Below are 23,856 nucleotides of genomic sequence, written 5' to 3'. Positions count from 1 at the left end.
TGGTGCAGACACACCCCTAGACCCACCAGCAGAGCCTCCAGACTGAACTCTAAAGCGGATTGGACTAATTTGGGAAAAATCCCTCTTATTCCAGAACAGAAGTGTCCACACAGGCCGTTATTCACGAATAGCTATTCCAGAGCAACTTCACAGGAAGACAAGCTTTTAGGCTACTTCTGTGCTACGGCCCCTATGCCAGCCCAGCTATGTTGGCACAGCCAGGTAGGGTAGAGGCAGCCTACACTGCCAGAATGGGGTTTTCTGCCTGTGTAGGAAGGCCATCACCCAGAGCAACAGTCACTCTGGCAAGAGCCGCTCACATCCATTGAGCCAGCTGCGTCCACACGAGGGGGTTGGTAGCATAGCTGGATTAACAGGGGTGTAATAAACTTCTAATACAACCAGATATAATGTTTAAGTGCAGCCCAAGGCTCAGCGTGGCTGGCTCCTTGCTTGAGGAGGCTCAGGACAGCCTGGCTGTGTGCAAACTCAAAGACCTCCAGGGCCTGTCATTGCTGGGGCCAGGCGGCTCCTTCCCCTCCCTCGTGGGGACCGAGCCCCGCAGCGTGCAGCAAGCCCCGCCCCTCCGTGGCCGGGCAGGGAGCAGCAATAACAAACCGTCTCCGTGCCACCGCGGTCGGAAGAGAATCTCACTCTGATTGGCGAGAGCGACTGTCTGCAGCGACGAGAGACGCATTGTGATTGGCTGGTTTTTGCCGGTCGGCAGCAGAGGCGGGGCGGCGGAGCGGATATATGGGGGGGGTTGCCCGCGCCGGCGGCCGGTAAGAGCGCAACAGACACTAAAGAAGCGCGACGGGCAGGGCAGTGCAGGGGCGGCACCGCGGGCTAGACCGGACGAGCGGCGGGGGGGGACCGCGGCGCACTGGGCAGGGTGTGTGGCTCGGGCGGCGGCGGCTCCGGTGTCCGAGGCGGGGGCCGCGCTGGCGGTGGATGTCTGCCCCAGCCATGCTGTGCTATGTGACCAGGCCGGACGCGGTGGTGATGGAGGTGGAGGTGGAGGCCAAAGCCAACGGCGAGGACTGCCTCAACCAGGTGAGCCGCCGCCCGGGGCTCCCGCCGCGCGGCTCCCCAACGGCCCCTGGCGCCGCAGCCGTTGCGGAGAACGCGACCAACCCCCAGTCCCGCACCCCGGCCCCTCCCTTCGCGAGGCGGCGGGGGTGGGGGGAGGCTGCCCCGCGCGGGGTTCGCGCGCCCTTTGCTAACGCTCGCCCCGCCCTCGAGGGGGGTAGCTGCGCGGGAGAGGGGCAGGAGCCGCCGCCGCTGGTGCTTCTGCTGCTTTCCTGCGGCGCGTCTCCCCATTCCGCCTCCATGTTGGCCGCAGAGGCTGCTGCGCCCTCGGATGCTCGGTCTCCCCCGGGAGGGGACCCAGCCGGGCGGAGAGAGGCCTGAGCGTCTCCCCTCTGCTTGCGGCGAATTCGCCCTTCCCAGGCGGAGGGGGCGGGACCCCCCTAGGCATGGAGCCCATCCTAGGCCAGACCCCGGCTTGTGCTCGGGGCGCCCCCCGCGTGGCACCGCAGAGGTGCCCGTAAGCGTTAGACACGTGGCCGGGACGGGGCTACCCTGGTGCCTCTGATCTGCCCGTCCTCCCTGCCCCAGCTGAACCCTGCTGCCTGCTCAGTTGACTCCACTTTGGCCAAAGTAGCCAAAACCGGGTCACTCCGCCTGTGTTAGGCACCTAAACAAGTGGCCTGGTTTTCAGCAGTGCACTTGGCTTCCTTGGGAGTTGCTGATGCTCATAAAAAGGGCTGTGCTGGGTCAGACCAATGGTCCATCTAGTGCAGTATCCAGTTGTGCAGGCAGTGACTAGTGCCAGGCATTACAGAGAGCATGAACAGAACAGGGCAGTTACTGAGTGATCTGTTCACTGTGGGTTCCCTGTTATCCAATTCTAGCAGCTGGCAATCAGAGGCTGGGGACACCTAGGCTCTGAGCATGGGATCGCTTCCCTGACCATCTTGGCTAATAGCCATTGATAGAGCTATCCTTGGTGAACTTAACTAATTCTTTGTTGAACCCTGTTGGCCTTCAAGATATCCCCTGCCAATGACTTTCACAGATTGACTGTGCCTCGTGTAAAGAAATACTTTCTTTTGTTTGTTTTTAAACCTTCTGCCTATTAATTTCATGGGGTAACCTGGTTCTTTGGGGGGTAAATAACAGTTATTTACTTTCTCCTCACCATTCATGGTTTTATAGATATTTATCATATCTCCCCTTAGTCATGTATTTTCCAAACTCAGCATCATGGAGAATCAAGTCACTCTTGCTTAGGTTCCCAGGTTTTGGGGAAAAAATAGTGGTAATTCCTGTGATGTGTGTTTGGACCAACAGAGATGCCTCCTGTTTTTATTGCCATTTCATATACATATCTGTAGGTTGCCATCTGAAAAGCTTCTTTAATGCTTTGCTTAGTTTTGATGACTTCTTACTGAAAAGTGATTCAGTAAGATAACTTTTATTATTTGAGCTGAGGTTTTCTAATGATGTGAGAGCAGTTTTAAAAAAGCTACACTTCTGTGTTTGGGAGATGGCTTTGGTATTAGCTATGTTGTAGATCCACTTGTACAATACTTCCATTTTTGTTATAGGTATGCAGAAGGTTGGGGATTATAGAAGTTGATTACTTCGGACTGCAGTTCACTGGCAGCAAAGGGGAGAGTTTATGGCTGAATTTGAGAAATAGGATCTCCCAGCAGATGGATGGACTAGCTCCTTACCGATTGAAACTGCGTGTCAAGTTTTTTGTAGAACCACATCTTATTTTGCAAGAACAAACAAGGTAAGATTAATCCAATCTTGAGTGAACTTCATTTCACATTTTCATGATCTGTAATTTAATACTGTAAAGTAGCTATATGTTGTCTGTATCAATCATTTAGTAACTCTTATATTCAGCTTACTTGCTTTTGAGCTGTATGCGTAGCTTACTGTGAAAACCTAACCTGACTTTAAATGTATTGTTCTGTCTTTTTGGAGATTGAAGAGGAAGGGTGCTACTGTAAATTATTCATAATGTGTAGCTAAATATGAGAGCTAAGAACAGCACAGTTAATTCCATACATATTTAATACTACAAGTGAAAGAAAAATACAAGAGGTAGCATGTGATATTTATATTGCTTTTGCATGCCCGATAGTAACCTCTCTTCCAGTGTGTTACTGCAGGTCATTCTAAACTGCTTGTGCAGGAAGTAGTTTCTACCACAATACTTAAACTTGCTAAACTCCTCTTGGTCTGGTGTCATATTACAATAATTTTCCAACAGCTATAGGTCCTCTCTCAAGCTACAAAAGGAACAGCTTCTCCTGTAGGAGACCTACAAACAAAGCACAATAACTAAATTGATGATAAATTACAGTTCAGAAAAATTCATAGTTACCAATCTTTTGAGTTCCAAACTCCTGCAAAAATAGTAATGAAGTCTTATTGATTTTAATTTACACTAGAAAATGTCACACACATCTTTACTTGATGGGTCAATAACTTTCTTGCTTTTGAACTAGCAGCATAAAGCATTTGTATATTTAATTTCTGTCAGCCCTCAAGTTCGTGTTAAATGGGGGCCATAAACTGATGAAAAAAAGCAGCACAAAATTACAATGATCCACTATCTTAATGCAGCAGAAAGTCCTGTGGCACCTTATAGACCAACAGACATTTTGGAGCATGAGCTTTCATGGGTGAATACATGCATATGACGAAGTAGTTTATAAGGTGCCACAGGACTCTTTGCTGCTTTTACAGATCCAGACTAACATGCTTTCCCTCTGATAATTGATACTATCTTAATGTGATATTCAGGTTTGACCATGCATATCCCAGGATTGTCGGGTATTTCACTTTGTTTTACCAGTAATGTTCAGCTAATCCATTTGTGCAGTGTGGTTGACGATCTGATCTGAATGCTTATTACACAGGAGAACTACATATTAGGCATGTCCTTTCCCCTCTCTTTATGATGTATGAAGACCTGAATTTTTTTCTTTTTAAAAATTTGTGTTTTATAATAGAAATTCCAGATCCTTTCTATCTTGGAAATTCTTGATCATCCAGAGATTTAGTGAAACTGCTTGGCAATTTACTGAAAATAGAGCAGTTGAGAGGGGAAGGTGTTTGAGAGTGGTCCTTTAGTTTACATATTGAACTCCAAAGAACATTTGAGAGCAAGAGACTCTTATATAAGGATAGAATACTCCTGGGTATTCAGTTAAGGTGTGAGAGCTCACAGCCTAAAGCCTGAGAATCTCCAAGAAGTCCTCTATAAAAAAGGAAGAACTGGCTTGACAATCTTGATATTTCTCTGGTTGAAAAGACAGGAAAAAAATGTATAGAATTCCTTTATAATAAAAAAAACCACAAACTTAGTTTAAACTGAGGGCTTGTCTACACTCCAAGTGTTAGTGGCCCAGCTACGGTGCTGCAGCTATGCGCCTGTTATACAGTAGTGTAGATGCTTGCTAGAGTGATGGAAGGGATTTTTGTTGATTTATTGTTAATTCACCCCCTTAAGAGGTGGTAGCTAGGTTAACAGAAGAGTTCTTCCATTGAAGTCATAGCATCTATATCAGCACTTAGGGTATGGCTACACTTGAAACTTCAAAGCGCTGCCGCGGCAGCACTTTGAAGTGTGAGTGTGGTCGCAGCGCCAGCGCTGGGAGAGAGCTCTCCCAGTGCTGCACGTACTCCACATCCTCTATGGGTGTAGCTTGCAGCGCTGGGAGCCGCGCTCCCAGCGCTGCGGCACTGTTTACACTGAGGCTTTACAGCGCTGTATCTTGCAGCGCTTCGGGGGGGGTGTTTTTCACACACCTGAGCGCAAAAGTTGCAGCGCCGTAAAGCGCCAGTGTAGCCATGGCCTTAGGTTGGCTTAACTACGTCTCTTGGGGTAGCTAGGTCAGCCTAAATTTTAAGTGGTCTCAAGCCTGGTCTAAACCTATATTGCTTGTGTAAATTACACAACAAAACTTTTGTGCACTCACATATTGAGGTAAATAGGTGTTTTAGGCTGCATCTGCGATAGATAGTCAAACTACGAACTGAATTGGTGGGGTTACAGTGGTGCAAGCTACAACAATATAGGCCATACTAAGCAATGCTCTTTTGGATATACATGGCACAACAGCACCTTTGAACTGCATAATGTCTGCTTTTCTTCTAGTCACATTTCTAGTTTAATTCAGTTAATTCCAATGTTTCTGTCCTGCAGAAAGTACTACGTGTGGGCTATGAAGGCCAGGAGCTACAGCCGTACACATTTACATACTCAAACTGCAAATGCCATGGCTGTTCTCAGGCCTGCATGGAATAAGGGGAGGACATTGGGGAGGGAGAGCAGGCCAGAAGCTTGTCTGAGCTATCACTGAATAGTGAGCAGGTGTACTGTCATGTTTGGAGGATTATTTGTACTATTACAGCTGCGACACCTTGTTTCTTCATTGACATTGCAACCAGGCAGATAATACAGGGATGAATGATATGATAGTCAGCCTTAGTCAAAGCAGTTGTGTAAATACCTGTCCATAGTTGATGATGAAAATTTTGTACGTAAAAAATGTTATTGGTGTCAGATGGTAAAAACAGTGGTTAACATGACAATTTCTCTAGTGTAGATAAGGCCAGGATGTCTAGCTTGTACCACATTACATATTGCCTCTGAAGTTAGCCTGTGTTCTTCACACCTCAACACATGACATATGCAGATCACAGTACTGGATTTTCCTTAAATTAACTAAATATCATAATTGTTTTTAAATTGCAAACGCATGTTAGCTGTAAATTACTAGACACTACAAAATTGAAGAGCTGGAGTGACACAGTTGCAAAAAAGTGTTTGAAACCCCCTTTTTTGAATGGTTTTAAAGACAACACAAATAGACAATTTTACTGTTTCATTAGAAAGATCTCTGTATACGTACACTTATGATTCAACCTAGAGGCCTGGTCTATGCTTAGAAGTTAGATTGACCTTGCTACATTGCTCAGGGCTGTGAAAAATTTTGTGCTCTGAGCGCCATAGTTAGGTTGACTTTACCCTGGTGTGGACGTAGTAAGGCTGACAGAAGAATTCTTCCATTGACCTAGCTATCACTTCTCAGACAGGTAGATTAAGTACATCAAGAAAAGCCTTTTATTGATGTAGGTAGCGCCTGCACTGTGGCTCTACAGCTGTAGTGTAGTCATGGTCTGTGGCCATGTCTACACTACAGCATAAAATCGAAATTATTAAAACGGGTTTTATAAAACTGGTTTTATAAAATCGATTTTAGGCGTCCACACTAGGGCACATTAATTCGGTGGTGTGCGTCCATGGTCCTAGGCTACCATCGATTTCTGGAGCAGTGCACTCTGGGTAGCTCAGTAAAAGAATGAGACCAATAACTTCGGTTTCCGTCCACACTAACCCTAAATCGATATAGTAATATCGATTTTAGGGTTAATCCTCTCGTTGGGGAGGAGTACAGAAATCGATTTTAAGAGCCCTTAAAATCAATTTAAAGTGCCTTGTAGTGTGGACGGGTACAGCGTTAAATCGATTTAACGCTGTAGTGTGGACCAGGCCTGTGTGTTTAGTGTCTATTATTTTCATGTCCGTTAAGTATTCAAAACAACTTCTATAAAATAGATACTAGAAAGCTGTTTTGACTGCTGAGTGCTAACCTTTTTGTTGCCTATGTGGAAAATAGTGTGACTCTTACATATTTTTTACAGTCTTTATTTTTCTTTGCATTGCTGGGCTTTCCAGGGCATAGCAGATTGTTAGTTTGTCTAACCTTTACAGCCATGGAACAGTTTCCATTAGTTAAATAAGTGGAGGTGTTGCATGAAGTATCTTATGCCTACTTACTTTTTCTTCCTTTTTCAGAGTGGAGAAACAGTTGCTTTTAGTTGGTGCACTAGTGTGGGTTTCGGTTTATTGGCTGGCTGCTGGGTGTGTTTTAAATCTAAATCCTTTGTTGTGATGAACTATGGCTGCAAAGCTAACCAGTCTAAACTTGTATCCAGTGAAATAAAAGGTAAAATGGATCAATGCAGGCGTAAATCTATTGAAATAATATGCTATGGCAACTCAAATTTCACAAGCAAGTCTTCTCAGACATAGAAAGGAGCAGGGCTGTTTCAAAGACACATGTTGTATACATTTCCAGTCTTTGAGGCTTCTATGGTGTTCTTTGAGTAAGAAATATATTCCTTTGAGAAAGAGAAAATACTTTTTCATTTTATCTGAAACATTACCAGGTTATGTTCTAACACAGTTTTTAAAAGACATTTCCATTTTTTGTGGCTTTCAAAATATTTTTTGCATTTGTAAATAGACATTTTAACAGATGGTCCAGGCTTTGTTAAAGCATTTTGTTCATTAGAATAACCTATGCTGTCAAGTGATCACTTTAACAGGGTTCTTGCTCCATTGAATTTGAAGGAATCAGGTTTTAAGGAGTGGTGTTTGCTGTATCAAAGAACTTGCTATAAAACAGTTCTCTCTAACAGAAGGCAAACAGGATTTTAGAGTAGGGAAGCAAATGGGTTTGAAATTATGATCCAAGATGACTGGCAGACTTGAGAAGAAGTTTTAGCTTTATACTTTCAGATGGGTTTGTTAAACTTTAAAACCTCAAAAGTGACTAGGAGTGGCTCTTCTGTTCTTGTTTAGCGCTGAGAGGCTCCAGAGGCGGCTGTATGACTCCCCATGGTAATGTAACTTTAGGTCATTGACTGTGAGTAACCCCTGACTAATAGCTGCTAGGCATGTCTAACAAATCAGTGACTGCTGCATTGGAACACAGCCCAGGATCTGAAGACATTCAGTTCCTGATTGGCTTAGAACTCTTGTCTCGAGGCAGAAAGTTCTGTTTTTATGGTTAAAAGGTTTCTTTGTGAAACAAGTACAAGTAGCAAAGAAGTCTAGAAACTTGTCACCTTTATAACAATAAGCAATGTTTGCCAAACTGTATGAAGGGGCAAATTGCAGTAAATAGTAATACAAAATAATAGAGCAGTACATTTCAGAAGGAAAAGTATGTTGAGATAAACTCAAAACTTGAGCCCATATGTACAAAATGTGCATTATTTATGAAGCATAGCATTCAAATTAATTTTACAGTAAATATTATTCTGAATAACATAAAATAAGCATTATTTTTATTTTTTAAGCTCTTTATTTAGAAAGATTTAAACAGACTTTACAAATCCTTGCCTGGTAAATATCAGAAACTAAGCTATCATTGCAACAGTTCTCTTTTGTATAAAGAGACATTATACAAGAATTTAATGATCAAATCTTTGTATTAAACAGAGTGTTACCATATTAGAGTAAGCATTTTCACAACACCTGTATTGTTTTTAGTGATTTTATTAAATTGAATGAAATCTCTATATACACCTATTTAAGACAAGGCATGTTGATCAAATGTTAATATTTTTAAAAAAAGGATAGATGTATTTTGTCTGAGTATTGAATAAAAGGTAGCCAAATATCTAAGTATCAGTCTGCCCTCTGTTTGCTGGGTTAATTGGTGTTCATTTTTCCATAACCACAACCTCCCATATTTCTTTGAACCATTCCTCTGTGGTTGTCTGTTTTTCTTTTTCCAGTATGAGGCTGTCAGTAGTGGAGTAGCTATTAGCGGATGAGACCAGTTCCACTAGGAAGCCTCAACAGGATTACCAAAGGAGGCTTTGGTAATAAATACCCAACAATTTGTGATATTTGGCTATGGATTGCATCTCAGTACTCTAATGACTGGACATGACCACTGGATAACCATAAAATCTCCTCTTTGGCCATAATTTCTCCAGCATTATTTCCTTTTTATATTTTTATCCTGACTGATGTGAGGTACTGTTGGAACAGTATCTGAAAGAAATTTCATTGTGTTAGACTTAGTCTTTTCCAAATCAAACCCCATTCCTCTGGGGTAATTTGTCCACATCTTTTTTCCATTATGTAATATATGGACACTTAATTTTGTTAAGAAAGCTTTCTGCAAAGATTGATGTAAATGAGTTGTATTGTTTCCTAATGGACCAGAAGCCATCACTTCTATTAAACTTAGCTTTCTGTTTAAAACCAGCTTTTTAGAAAGCTGAGAAACATAATGCCTGACTAAAACAAACTTTATTAATGTTATTTCAGTAACCTGACACTGAGGCAAAGTAGGTTATATAATTTACTTGTGTGAGTGGGTTGAAAATCGGATATTCATATACAGCTCTTGGCACCTTTTTGTCAAACTGACATATTACACTGAAAAGTCTAATGAATTAGCATTTAAAATAGCTGTTTTACTTGTTTGAAAACCATTTTGTTCAGAAATATGGCTTTGCCATATTCCACTGAGAAATGTTTTGTGTACTTGTGTATTTTTTAAATATATGTATAGTGACTCAGGAAGGAAAATAAGCATTCTGGTTTAAAGACCAGTACAGTGAACTGCTTCATTGCCACATTACCTAGTTGCACTTGTGGGCTAATTTTAAAGAATGTCTGATTTGTTGATGTAAATTTATAGCTATTTTAAACATTTGATTATATGAGCGGGGGGAGAGTAGAGTGAGGAAATGGCCAGTATCTCACTTTTTTTACATAGTAACACTGGCTACCCATGGATTTGGATTAGATATGTTGCTCTCATTTTATAAGAGCAAATAAAAGCTAACTGCTGCCATTGTTTGTTGAATGCATCTAATTGTTTATCTGAAGCTGAGTTGAATAGCTGTTAGTAACCTTTCACCTACTTCTACAGAGAGAAAACTAGGATAGAGATACTGGGAAATATAATAGGAGTACACCAGGTGCAGAATTTTCGTTTCTCATGTCAGATGACTTACATTGGGTCATCTTGTTAGGGTAGGTGGACCTTATTTTTTCAGGGTTTCAGTTGGTGATTTTTCAGCAGAACTCCATTTTGAGAGAATTATACTTCATAGTTCAAATTCACATCATGCAAGGAGCTGCAAATTACATTTCAGCATCAGTGAGAGGGCCTCCAGGTACTGGAGCAGTTTAGCCCCAAAGGACTGGCAGTATTTCTACCAGGAGCACAGCAACTGGAGGTTCCAAGAGATGCATGTTCCTGGTTGTGCCTTTGGGAAACACTGGTCACTATTGCATCTCCCACCACAGAGTGGAGATTGCAGCTCCTTTTTTTGCTACTTCAGCCTTATTTCCTTGTAGGCACCATTCAGCTGGAGCATGGAACAAGAAAGGGATTAAGACAGCACTGTTGGACTGTTCCCATATGTACCTTACTGGACTAAAAAAATTTAATTATCTTTATGTATGCAAAAAGAATATTTTGAGGTCAGAACTTGCATATTACGTGTGAACTTTTTTCTTAAAGGGAAAGTAGAATTTCAAATGTGACTTAAAATCTGGAATAGGTACAGTTATATTTTCTGTGGGCTGCTGAATTTTGCTCGTCTAAATTTCATTATGGCTCCTAAGTAGCTGTTCTGTTTGCAACAGCTGTCACTTCAGGGGCTCTACATAAAGCACATATTAAGGGAGGAACAGTAGGCACAACATGTAGATTTGTGTTATTGATTAGGACTGGTAGTTTTCAGTACCCCTAAATTGTTACTTTTTCGTACTGTCAGTCATTCATACAAAAATTCTTATGTTGACCACCTTTTCTGCATCAGTAGTATTACTTTTTTACATTGGGGAAAAAAAATTAGGTACTATCAAAAAGAAAAATCTAAGCCAGTATGCATTTGATTCGGAAATTTTTTTTTCTAAGGCCTGGTCTACACTATGGGGTTAGGTCGAATTTAGCTGTGTTAGGTAGATTTAAAAATGAATGCATCTACAAAATCAACCCTTGTTCTGTCGACCTAAAGGGCTCTTAAAATCAACTTCTGTACTCCTCCCCAGCGAGGGGAGTAGTGCTAAAATCGACTTTGCTGGGTTGAGTTTGGGGGTAGTGCAGACACAATTTGATGGTATTGGTCTCTCGGAGCTATCGCAGAATGCTCCATTGTGACCACTCTGGACAGTGCTTTGAACTCCAGTGCACTAGCTGGGTACGTAGGAAAAGCCCCAGGCACTTCGGAATTTCATTTCCTGTTTGGTCAGCTTGGGGAACTCAGCAGCACAGGTGACAATGTAGTCCCCCAGAATCACAGAGCGTAAAATGTTTCTACGCTCCCCCTATCATCTCCGTCCCTGCGGTTATCGCAGATTAGAAGGAGGAAAAAAACCTGCTCGCAATGACATGTTTTCTGAGCTCATGCAGTCCTCATGCACTGATAGGGCACAGTTTAATACGTGGAGGCATTCAGTGGCAGAGGCTAGGAAAGAATTAAGTGAGTGCGAAGAGCAGAGGCAGAATGCAATGCTAAGGTTATGGGGGAGCAAACGGTCATGATGAAGCGTCTGTTGAAGCTGCAAGAAAGCCAACAAGAGCACAGACCCCTGCTGCATCCGCTGTATAAGCACCTACCCTCCTCCCCATGTTCCATAGCCGCCTCACCCAGATGCCCAACAACATGGAGAAGGAAGGCACCCAGCCACTCCACTCCAGAGGATGGCCCAAGCAACAGAAGGCTGTCATTCAAAGAGTTTGCTTATTGTAGCCACACTAAAAATCAATGTGGCCTTGTCCTTCCCTTCTCCCCCACTCCACCCAGATTACCTTATCCATTATAATTTTTTTAATCGAGAAAGAGAGAATATATGGTTTCAAAACTATACTTACTTTATTTTGAAGTGGGGGGTGTGGTTGGCTTACACGGAATTAAAATCAACAAAGGGGCAGGTTTGCATCTAGGAGAAACACAACTGTCACACAAAAGTGTGGCCAGTCATGAAACTGGTTTTCAAAGCCTCCCTGATGCACAATGTGCCTTGTTGTGCTCTTCTAGTCGCCCTGGTATCTGGTGTGAAATGATTGTCTGCCATTGCTTTAATGGAGGAAGGGGCAACTGATGACATATACTCAAAAACACCTGCGACAATTTTACCCCATCAGACATTGTGAGCTTAACTCAGAATTTCAATGGGCAGCGGAGACTGCGGGAACTGGAGGATGGCTACCCACAGTGCACTGTTCCATAAGTCGATGCTAGCCACATTAGTGAGGATGCATTCTGCCGACTTAATGCGCTTAGTGTGGACATACGCAATCGATTTCTAAAAATCGACTTCAATAAAATTGACCTAATTTTGTAGTGTAGACATACCCCTAAGGGTTTGTGTATGCTGCTAAAACATCAATAAAAATATGAAAAAGATTAGGGCAGTATAAAAGACAAGATTAAAATAAACTAATTTTAATGTTGTAGGTGCCTGGCCAGAAGCCACTTGGTACTGTTGTTCCATCTGCCTGAAATGCTTTATTCAGTCAAAAAAGCCTTGGGAATCCTGAGTCCTGTGTGGGCTACAATTAGCTAGAAATGTCAAATTGAAGACTAAGGGCTTCTCTAGAAGGGAGTTGGCATACTAACTAAAGGTGTAAAGTTAATGCACATATATTAGTGCATTAAATCCCTGTGTGGATCCTTGCATTCAGAAGTAAAGTGGCCTTAATTCTAAGGATCAAGCTACAGCAAACTAAGGCCATTTTACTTCCAAATGAGAGCATCTACTTTGGGGTATAATGCACTTTAATATATGCACCTTCACTTCACCTTTAGTTAATTCTCTTAACTTTTGTGTGTTATTCTGTATGGACAAACCTTTAGATACTTTGCAATTCCGACAGTAATTCTGTAGATTATATTTTGAAGTAGTCTGCTTTATATCCAGAAGTATACTGGAGCACCGGGCTTCATTCTCAAACAAAAATATTCATACTAAAAATGGAAGGCAAGCTTTAATAATCCTAAAGCTATACAATCTTGGGTGTATTGCACTGGAGGCAGGAAATTTTGGATTGTCATGCAGGAATACTACAGCTAAACTTGAGGAGTATTTGTCCTACACTTCAGAATAGTAAAAGACTAAACTCTTAACTTCAATTTTTTCCTATTAGTGTTACAGCCTTATGTGAATCCAAGGTGGCAGCCCTTTGAGGAAGGTATGGGTGACTTTCTGTTACTGCACTAAAAAGCAGTTTTTCTGTATACAAGTGATTTCAGAGTTGCTGTTTTTTCACAGACTTAGTAATGTCAGAAGTGTGCCAATGTCTGGGAGATATTAAGATTAACACAAACCATGGTAAAACTTCATTTAAGAGTGAAATTTTGCATTATGAAGATTTGCTGTGGTTTTTATAGCGGTTTTAAAGTGAAACTGTACAACTGGTTCAGAAAAATAAATTAAAGAGCTACTTGTTTGAATCAGTCACATGATATAAGAGAAGCAGGAATCTTGTAACTCCTAAAGTACTGACTTTTTTGTAGCAATTCTAATGAGATTAAAGTAGTGTTTTTCCAGCATGTTTCCAAGTGTTAATGTATCCTTGCATAACTAAAATGTTAAAATATAACATAGCTATGTAACTGTCAATGACTCTTTAATTCAGTTTTAATAAACCGGTTGAATTGAAATAGTTTATGGCAATCAGTGCAGTTGGTTTAAAAAAACTGAAAAGAAACAAATTTAAAGAAGGCTTCAGTTTTGGAATTATTGAACTATTACAGGAATGCTCCTTGGGACTGCCACTTCATTCTTGTCTTGACTTTCCAGTCAGTATTCTGAATGTGCTGAATGTCTCTGCCTTGTTGAACAGAGTGTCCTAGAAATGTATGCATTGTTCTGAAGAATTGAGCACCTTTTACCTTAGAGAGCCACCTGAGAATGCCTATCCAGGGAATTCTTGAAGGAGTCTTACTTGGGATATTGAAATGGCAGCTATTCACTGGTTTTTGGATCCAATAAAAGCTGTGTGCTCAAGCTCCAAAACTACCATAGTTTGCAGAAATTTGGCTAAATGCCTCCTGGTAGTTAAATCTGAATAATAAGACTCAAGAATGCTACAGGCAGTCCATTCAGCCCTGCAGATGAACTTTGCAGGATTAGGAGTCTAGCTGTTAAGTCAGGGTCCCAGAAGGGGACATTCTAGTTTTACCTTGAATATGTCCAGGGGAAAAAAACGCTTCTGGTTCACAACTCTTCATGTTAAGTTACACACCAACATTTTAGTTTGGTGATCTGCCCTGAGTAGTATCTGCTGATTTCACCAGATTCTGTAGTTCTGGGTGTTGCATGTGTATCAGGCAACTGGAACCTAGATATTGATTAAAGTTGACTGATGAAAATGACTTTGGGGAGTGTGAACAGAAACAGGTTGTATGAAGAGAGCACTCTGGTCAAAATAATTAGCATTTTAAACTGAGTGCTCTGTATCCACTGATTGGATGGAAAAATTTCTAAAGGCTTTAATCAATTTTGCTTCCTTTTTGCTCCATTCAAGTATTCTTGTTTGAAAATAAAGGTGAAAAAGCTACAGTGGGCTTGTATCTGAAGTATTTATCTGTCTTTATCTGGCCCCCATTATCTGAACATCTCATAACACCTCTGTAAGCTATGGAGCTGTTATCTCCATTTTATAGATGAACTGAGGCACAGAGGCTAAGTGACTTGCCAAAGGTCACACTGGAATTCTGTATCTTCCCTGCATCTTCACTTTTTAGGCTTGATAGGTCTTTAGCAAGAGAAAGTGGAGGTGGTTCTAGAACAGTTGCCTCTCTTGTATTTGCTTCTCTAATACAGTTCTATCTGCGGGAGAAATCTTGTAGCTTTTTCAGCTCCTTGTTAATGTCTGTAGAGCCTTTTCAGTAACTCTAGAGATCGTCTTGCTATTTCTCCTGTATAATCAAAGCGCTGTCAACTGCACAAAGCACGCTGAAATTTTTTTTGCCTTTTTTCACATGTAATCTTGTCACTTGCAGCTATAGTAGGAGTAAATCTTTTCAGGCAAACGTTTTCAAGTTTGTGGTATCCCTTTAAATGTGTCTGATACATAAATCACAAAGTACAACTCTACCCTGACATAACACTGTCCTCGGGAGCCAAAAAATCTTACCGCGTTATAGGTGAAACTGCATTATATCGAACTTGCTTTGATCCGCTGGAGCATGCAGCCGCGCCCCCTTGGAGTGCTGCTTTACTGGGTTATATCCGAATTCATGTTATATCAGGTCATGTTATATCAAGGTAGAGGTATATGTTCAGAGCAGTAGTATGGAGAAGTATATGAACAGGCTTTTCATTTTTCTAATCTGGGGGGCAAAGTTGAACAAATGATTACTGATAGACAGCTATCTTGACCAGAGCAAGTCTAAGTAGTTTAATTTAGATAACCTGCTTTAATTGCTCTTAAAAAATTAAATATATTGTCAGATTGCATGCATGTGGCTAAAATTTCAATTTGATATAACACCTACAGTTAAACATCTTGCAATTTTTTTTATAATGCTTCAGTTTTTTTATTAGAAGTAAACTGCACAGCAAAAATAAAATGAATTAATTTTTGCTTTTTCTTTCATGGTGCATAAGGATTGCTTTATAAAACATTTATTTTGGGTAGTTTTTATTTGGTATATCAGTTCTCACTCTGGTGTGTGATGGTACAGTCAGATTGAAGACCTAAGCATCCCTTCTCCTACTCTTCTCCGCCCCCCCTTGAGGGGCGGGGAGGAGGAAGAAAGCTGCAACTCAGGTTGCAACTCATCACCACTCAGGCCTTGGCTAGCTCACATTATTTTTAGTCTTTACAATATTTTATTCATTAGATAACTTTCTCATTCTAACTGTAGCAAATGTGAGATCTGCTGCTCAGTGCAGCAAGTTGGGTGGCAAATGTGTAATGATTACCAAATGTAAAAACTTATTTGCCTCAGCATGTCTAAAGTTAAAAACGTAGGGAACTGGTGAACAAATTAGCAGAAGTAATGAAAATGGATAATTCTTCTAAAATGGTCTAAAATAAACATGGTCAAAAATTGTTTAGCAAGATTAGATAGGTTTTACGTTCATCTCAAAATGTAGAAAATATTTAATTCTTCAAGATAAAATATGCCATTGCATAGAACTTTCACTATTGAAATGGAAGAGCAGAATATTGATTCCCAAATAAGGTCCGGTCTACACTGTAAAATTAAATCAACCCAGCCACATTGCTCAGGGGTGTAAAAAGTCCACACCTGTGAGTGATGTAGTTTAGCCAGCCTAGTCCCTGTGCAGATCATACTAGATGGGTGGAAGAATTCTTCAGTTCACCTAGCTACTCCTCTCAGTGAAGTGGATTAACTACAGCAACAGGAGACCTCCTTTTGTCACTGTAGTAAGAGTATATACACTGAAGTGCTACAGTGACATAGTGTTGTAAGTGTAAACGTATCTTAAGGCCTGGTCTGCACTGAAAAGTTAGGTTGACCCAACTGCTCAGGGGTATGAAAAATCCACACCCCTCAGCAGCATGGCTGCACTGGGGGCTAGGTCAGCTTACGCAGTGTTAGGTTGATAGAATTCTTCTGTTCACCTAGCTACTGCCTCTTGGGGAGTTGGATGGCATACCCTGACAGGAGAACTGTTGGCATAGTAGTGTCTACACTGAAGTGCTAGAGTGGTGCAGCTGTAGTGTTTCAAGTGTAGACAAGCTCCAAGACTTTCAGCATGATTGTCACTGTTGAGATGTAACTACAATGATAACTGCAGTCCCTGTGGCAGACTTTGCCGTGGCTCAGCATCTTACTTCAGGATGAGTCTCTGCTTTAACACCCAAAATATGGCAGATTAGTCTGTGATCACATTGATTTACATCACCAGTTTTAACTGATTTAAATTGGCAAGCAGGACATCATGACTCTTAATCTCGTTTTGCATTTGTACTCTGTAGTTCAGGTTTCCCTACCGCTACTGTAGGGAAAGCCCATGGTGGGCTGGGCTGGTGTGTTTACCTGTCCCGTCTGCAGGTCTGGCCGATCGTGGCTCCCACCGGCCATGGCTCCCACTGGCCGCTTCCAGCAACTCCTATTGGCCCGGGTTCTTAATTTTTACATTTTTATTATCTTAACAAATGTGAAGCATTTTCATATTTACTTGATTCATTTTTTTACATGAGATTTGTTTCAGGCTGTATGTGGATGGAAAACTAAATTAAATGCACAAACTATGTTTTAAAAATTTGGTTTTATTAATTTAATAAAACTACCTTGTGTGCTGGATACATAAGATAAAGTTTATCAAACATGTTTTGCATTTAAAACTATTTTATTAAACAAAGGAAGTATTATCTGTAGTTAGTGAATTGAGCTGGTGGTTTCTGGTCATCAAGCCCGTCAAGATTTTAGAACTAGGACATCTCATCTTCACACCTCATTTTTATTTATAATTCAGAATATTAAAACAGGCTTTCCTACTTTTTTCAGTTCCCTTTCAGTTTCTCAACTTTGAATAAATTTGTCATTGAACTGAACTGGTTGAAACAACTGTCATGAAGAAAATAGTCTCTGCATCTGCAGAAGAGACTACTGTCAAAAGCTGTTTTAGCATTTCAAACTGATTCCTGGTGCTTAGTGAGTGATTGCCACCAGCTGATGCTCCAAAACATCTGTTAGTCTATAAGGTGCCACAGGATTCTTTGCTGCTTTTACAGATCAAGACTAACACAGCTACCCTTCTGATACTTACTTGCCACCAGTTCAGTGGTTTGACTTCTTTTAAAACAGCTGAAAATATGTACTGCTTGAAGTTTTTTAGGTACTGTAAGTTATTTTAATATCTTATAAGTAGTTTAGGTTTAAATATAGGTTGTCAATTTTAAATTGGTTTAATTTAAATGGATTTAAATAAGTCTGAATTTTTTTAAAAATTGATTTTTATCCGTCCTGTTTTTTTTTCAGCTGTTTAGCCAACATGACAAATACAGATCTAAAGGTCAGAAGTTAAGTCCAGAACAGCAATAACTGGCTGAATAAACATGCTTACAAAGTAAACATAGTATATTTTCACAGCATCTTTGTGGGGTTTTCAAGTATTTTTCATCACACCATCTCTCTAGGACTACTATAGGAGAGCTGTTTGTTTTGAATAAACGGGGAAATCTCCCGCAGATTTCTCAACTGAAATTTCACAGAACTGCATGTGCTGATTTATGCTTAGTATTTTACAATATTCACTTCATTTAACTATGAATAATAGTGCATACTGAAGTAATGCATATTTATTTAGAAATGACAGTGCAGCAACATAACTACATGGTAGCCTTTTACATGCTATGAGTGCTTTGTTTCTTTAATCTGTAATTCTCACTTGATGAATGTAACATTTCAGATATTCACTGACAGGGAGAATTTTTTTAATGGCCTTAAGATATTAAAGTATTTGCTCTTTTTGGATTTGCTTGACAGTTCAGTATTTAAATGAAGCTGCTGAAAGAAACTTATCTTTTAATGTAGGCTGGCTTTTGAAAAGATAGCATAAGCGTTAACAAAACCAAGTCAATTTTCTAACTCTGATGCCAGAACTATTGGGTATTTAATATGCTCAGTGACCATTCTAGAGTCTCAACCAATTATTGACTTCTGTGCTGGTCAGACTTTTTAAAAATAAAAAGTTATTCTCTTGCAGGCATATGTTTTTCTTGCATATAAGAGAGGATCTTTTGGCTGGTAATCTTCAGTGTTCTTCAGAGCATGCCATTGAACTTAGTGCATTGTTGGCTCAGATGAAGTTTGGGGATTATAACCAGAATACTGCCAAGTACAGCTATGAAGAGTTGTGTGCAAAGGAGCTCACTACTGCCACCTTAGACAGGTAAGTAACTGCTCCAGCTACTCTAACAACCAGTGACAAAAGTTGTTTAAGAATTTAAATTAGTAAATGATAATGTCTGGTTATTTGGTGCTAAAATTTAAGTGTAAGTGGTATTGCAAAAAATATCAAAGCTAATGTTAAAGTCAGCTATTCTTTGAAAGGAAACCAAACTCTAACCAGAATGTTTTTAATGAAAGTGATCCTACATATCTGCTGCATTTGTAGATGGTAGTGTACATTTCTTTTTTGGAAATGGAAAGAGGTAACTGTTTACATTTTCCTTGATTCGGAAGTAAAGGCAGGCTGAATAGTCTGATCAGGGTAATTCCACTTACCTTGCCCAGCTGCACACTATGTAAGGACACTGCTCAAGGGAGAGCCAGAACTATTGCTTTTTGATGGATATTCAAGTAAAATCAACATTCCAAAAAAAGAGAACTTGCATAATGTTGGCTGATAGTTTACATGTACTGTACAGCAAAACAAAATTTCCCAGGAACCTAACCCTTCCCCCCATTTACATGCATTTTCATGGGGAAATTGGATTCACTTAACATCGTTTCACTTTGTAGTTATGTTTCTAAAAATGCTACTATGTTAAGTGAGGAGTGACTGTATATAATCAAGTTCAAGAATGTCATATAGAAGACTACATTTGTCTAAAGGCACAATTTTAGGACTTTAGATACCTAGACCCTCCATAATTTTAGTACCTTTAGATTTTGTTGTAAACTAGCCCAAGACTACTCCCTGCAAACGTGCACACATTTTTTTAGTGTAAAACCTGAACATCAAGGAGAAAAATTCTAAATGTTGTATTTGCATGCATGTGAATTTTTTTACTGCTAGGGACTTTGTGGTCCAAGAGCCTTTCTACACAAGGGATACAGTTTCTAAAATAGCATGCAGCTTTTTCTTTTATAGTCAGTCAAGTAAATACAATATATGGATCCTTTAAGTAGTCCAAGAATATGTAATTAGTTCTGTCACTTTAATGATCAAAAACATGTAGCCAGCTATAACTAAACAGACCAAGTAATTTAGTACTTTTATATAAGCACCACCTAACATGATCATTTAGAATCTTGTTAAAATGAGATGTTGCTGTAGATTACTGCATATGGCTGAATGGTTCACCTGTCCGTCTTTTTTTATCCACAGTATTACTGCAAAGCACAAGGAACTAGAAGGGCTGAGCCAGGCTTCAGCAGAGTACCAGGTTCTGCAGATTGTGTCAACACTGGAGAACTATGGGGTAGAGTGGCACTCAGTGAGAGACAGTGAAGGGCAGAAACTTCTTATTGGTGTTGGACCTGAGGGCATCTCCATCTGTAAAGATGACTTCAGTCCCATTAACAGGTAAGTTCCTGGGGTGAAAGAATCTAATCTTCTGACTTTTCTGTGAGCTATACTTTGTTTCTATATCTATATAATCAAAACTGTGTTCTTCTAAAGGAAGTGTGTTAGAATCTTTTGTATCTTTGTTCTGGTTTGGACCATGCAAGAGCTGCTGAACCATGCAGTGACTAGGGATTTATCCACTTCTGATAGCCTTTTCATCAGGAGACCATTGATGATGTAAAACACTGTTTGGGGCTATACACATAAGTTATGTGCTTACATGGGGACTGGATTAGTGGTATAGCTGTCCTGTATTTGTTCAGTGCAGCATTTTCAATCTAACATTATAGAAAATTGAAAAGGCCTCTTTGTTTGCAAATGTAGCTGTTAATTTCCTCTGGGTAGTCTTAGACGATGTTTCTCATAGTACAATACGTGAGTGGCTGTAGAAATTGCCTTAGTTTTTAGAGGGAGAATAATTCGCCACGCACACATTACTCATCATTTTCTATTCACATTTAGGATTGCTTATCCTGTTGTTCAAATGGCAACCCAGTCTGGGAAGAATGTGTATCTGACGGTCACCAACGAGTCTGGTAATAGCGTAGTTCTCTTGTTTAAGATGATCAGTACCAGAGCAGCTAGTGGACTGTACAGAGCAATAACAGAGACGCATGCATTTTACAGGTTTGTATTGCTAGTGGAGTAAATCACTTGTCCTACCTTTTCAACAGCAGTTGAGTCAAGGATTTAAACTTGGCACAGGATTGTCGGTATTTGACATTTCCTCACACTACCTTGCATTTTAGATATTCCCCTGCAGAATTCTATCATATCTTTGCTGCTACTCCTGCACACACAACACCAGGAACAGCAGCAGTGGTATGAAACAAAATTCAGACATAGTTCTATTCTGCTTCTGTTACATTCGAGAGCTGGATAGATTCTTATTGCTGAGGTTTTCTGGGGCGGGAATATACAATTCAAGATAAGCAAACAAGATATTTCTCTGCACTATCACAATATAAATAGCACTTCCTCAGAATGAAAACTAAATCAGTTTCTAATACAGATACCTCAGTAAGCAGTAGACACTTGTTTTCATTTCTAGCATATATGTTTATAATTTATTGAAAAGATCAAAATCTATAGCTTCATTCCTCTAATTCAGTTTTTAAAAATCCTTGCAAATACAACTGTCATATAGAAACAAAATTATGTAGGGTAAACATGCTATGGATGATTTCATCCTTCGTGGGTGTCTGAGCTTAGGGAACGAAAGATACATTGAGGTTTCAGTATTAACTAATTAATTTTTTCACTTGTCTCATGGGTTTGTCTTGTAGGTGTGACACTGTTACTAGTGCTGTCATGATGCAGTACAGTCGAGATTTAAAGGGCCACCTGGCATCCTTGTTCCTGAATGAAAACATCAATCTTGGTAAAAAGTATGTCTTTGACATTAAACGAACATCAAAGGAAGTTTATGACCATGCGAGGAGGACTCTTTACAATGCTGGCATTGTGGATCTTGTTTCAAGAAGTGATCAAACGCCACCAAATTCTCCGCTTAAGTCTTCAGAAAGTAATATGAACTGTGACAGCTGTGAGGGTCTCAGTTGCCAGCAAACAAAAGCTCTTCAAGAGAAGTTGCGGAAGCTGAAGGAGTCTATGCTATGTATGGTGTGTTGTGAGGAAGAAATCAATTCTACCTTTTGTCCTTGTGGCCACACAGTATGCTGTGAGACCTGTGCTGCCCAGCTGCAGGTAATTGCAGTGTCACTTGGGACATTCCACACTAATGTATTTAACAGCTGATTTCACTTTACAGTTCATTTTTTACTAGTATAATTAACTGATCTTGACCAATATACTCATTGAAGTTTGGTATTTAAATTCAGTTTGCATAATGTCTTAGTTTACAGGAATGTTTAGATGATAAGCTAAATAGGTGGGGCTGTAGTGTAAAAAACAATGTTGGTGAGGTAATTTATTGGACTAGTTTCTGTGGGTGAAAGACAAGTTTTTGAGCTTGCACAGAGATCTTCAGGTCTGTTATAGTATGTAGTCATTCCTTTTGATGAAAATTAATGTATTTTTTGCAGAGAAGTTAGGAATTAGTGGCATAAAAGTTTCTTGTTGTGTCCATATTGGAAATATGGAGACAACAGATCTGAATACTTCAGTCTCAGCAACAATATTTATTCATTAAGGAGATGACTTTGTGCTCATGAGACATAGAGGGTCTCAAAATTGTGGTGAAGGAGCATTCCCTAATACTTTCTATTTCTTTTTCTCCAGTCATGTCCAGTTTGTAGGTCTCGGGTAGAGCATGTCCAGCATGTGTATTTGCCAACTCACACCAGTCTGCTCAACCTGACAGTGATATGATCTATGTGTACACTTCTAAAGCATCATGTACTTTTTACAAACTGCACTAAAATGAACTACAGCCATTGATTGTGAAGAAGGCAATCACTCCAGCTCCTGCCTGCAATGAGAAGCAAAAACCACACTACATCTCTGGGTCAGAGAGGGGTCAATATTCTCTGTTCACCATGCCCAAGGAGAGGTTTTGGGACATCTTGTGAAAACAGAACTCTAAAAAAATTCATGTCATCTAAAGGAGGAAAGTTCTTCTTGATGCATGAGCTTGCAATGTGGCAATAGTGCCAAAAGCTAGGTAATTCTGGGAAATGTGGTGTAAAGTCTATTTGATATACCCAGCAGGGATAATTCAGTATGTAGTTTTACACATTTTATAATTGGTTTTAAGTTTTTTTATTTTGTTCCTTTAGTGTGATCACTCCATTATTTTTAATAGCAAAACTAGTTTTTTACAAATTTGTACGTCAGTTTTAGTGTGATGATCATAGTTTCTGTGTTTAGTAATTGTTCTAAAGTGAGGGGAAATTATTTTAAAAAACAGTATTTTTTAAAAACTGAGGTTGCAAGGCTTTAAGCAAGCAATTGCATTTAAATCAGCAATCTAATGAAAGCTTAATTCATATGGCAGTGATAATTTTGGAAGGGTTTTTTTTGCAGCAAATTTTAATTTCTGGATGTTGAAGTGTTAGTCAGGAAAGTCTGTCCTGCTTAGTAATGATGCTCCACTGAGGAACTGTTCTGGGGCTTTGCTTGCAAATCAAAAGGGAAAACCATTTCCTCTTGGGGAGGATGTAAATTAGCCAACCCTAGAGATGTGTCCAGGTTGCCACAGATTCAACTGTCAGCTGTAAATCTGCCTTAGCTGTGGAGGCTGATTTTGCTTGAACGATCAAAAATCCATTTTGGCCTAAAATAGTGTAAACTTTGTATAATTTTTAAGTGCTTTCATGAGTTTAACTTTTGAGTTGCTTGGTTATCTTTCTTGCTAAAACTTATCTTCCACCCCCATTTGGGCATTTTGGACTTCAGTCAACTAGTGTATTCTCCATGATTTAGAGGAAACTAGGAGACTATCTTTGGGTGCAATACTAGCTAAATTAAAGCTAGAAAACGACACTGTCACTTTACTGAGATTTTCTGAGTATACTTTTCATATTGCCTTAATGTAGCAGTAATGTGTATGTATGCGTTTGTTTCTTTGCACAGACTTTTGTCAAAATATTAAAACTCTACTTTTTTATCGCACATATTAGCATATAAACCTTACTCCAAGAGGTATTTATTTTTTCACTTTGTAAAGAAATTTTGTTTCCACATGAAGCAAGAACTCTGTCCTATATCATAGACAACTTCTGTCTTTTTATATTCAGGTTAATAAAGGACTTTAAATCAGATGTCTTCCTACA

At 39.9% G+C, this 23,856-nt stretch overlaps 1 protein-coding gene across 2 annotated transcripts; it reads left to right on the top strand.

The window, feature by feature from the left end:
- The first annotated feature begins 849 nt into the window (after positions 1 to 849).
- On the top strand, positions 850 to 23,856 carry MYLIP (myosin regulatory light chain interacting protein). 2 transcript variants are annotated; one of them, XM_030552475.1, is made up of 7 exons: positions 850 to 1,053; positions 2,610 to 2,800; positions 18,536 to 18,721; positions 19,883 to 20,080; positions 20,585 to 20,749; positions 21,409 to 21,829; positions 22,364 to 23,856. In XM_030552475.1, exons 1-7 carry the CDS (start codon positions 952 to 954, stop codon positions 22,451 to 22,453), a joined length of 1,353 nt encoding a protein of 450 aa, XP_030408335.1. In that variant the 5' UTR covers positions 850 to 951; the 3' UTR covers positions 22,454 to 23,856. The 2 variants fall into 2 exon arrangements, with proteins under 2 accessions (XP_030408335.1, XP_030408336.1); XM_030552476.1 differs by lacking the exons at positions 850 to 1,053; positions 2,610 to 2,800 and adding an exon at positions 17,209 to 17,665.

The sequence above is a fragment of the Gopherus evgoodei genome, chromosome 2 (genome assembly GCF_007399415.2).
Source record: "Gopherus evgoodei ecotype Sinaloan lineage chromosome 2, rGopEvg1_v1.p, whole genome shotgun sequence".
Taxonomy (NCBI): domain Eukaryota; kingdom Metazoa; phylum Chordata; order Testudines; family Testudinidae; genus Gopherus; species Gopherus evgoodei.
This window is presented reverse-complemented; position numbering and strand designations above follow the sequence as displayed.

Coding starts and splice junctions, on each gene's coding strand:
- MYLIP (XM_030552475.1), top strand. CDS start 952: ATGTCTGCCCCAGCCATGCTGTGCTATGTGACCAGGCCGGACGCGGTG. Junction 20,081..20,584: donor GACTTCAGTCCCATTAACAG/GTAAGTTCCTGG, acceptor ATTCACATTTAG/GATTGCTTATCCTGTTGTTC. Junction 20,750..21,408: donor GAGACGCATGCATTTTACAG/GTTTGTATTGCT, acceptor TTTGTCTTGTAG/GTGTGACACTGTTACTAGTG.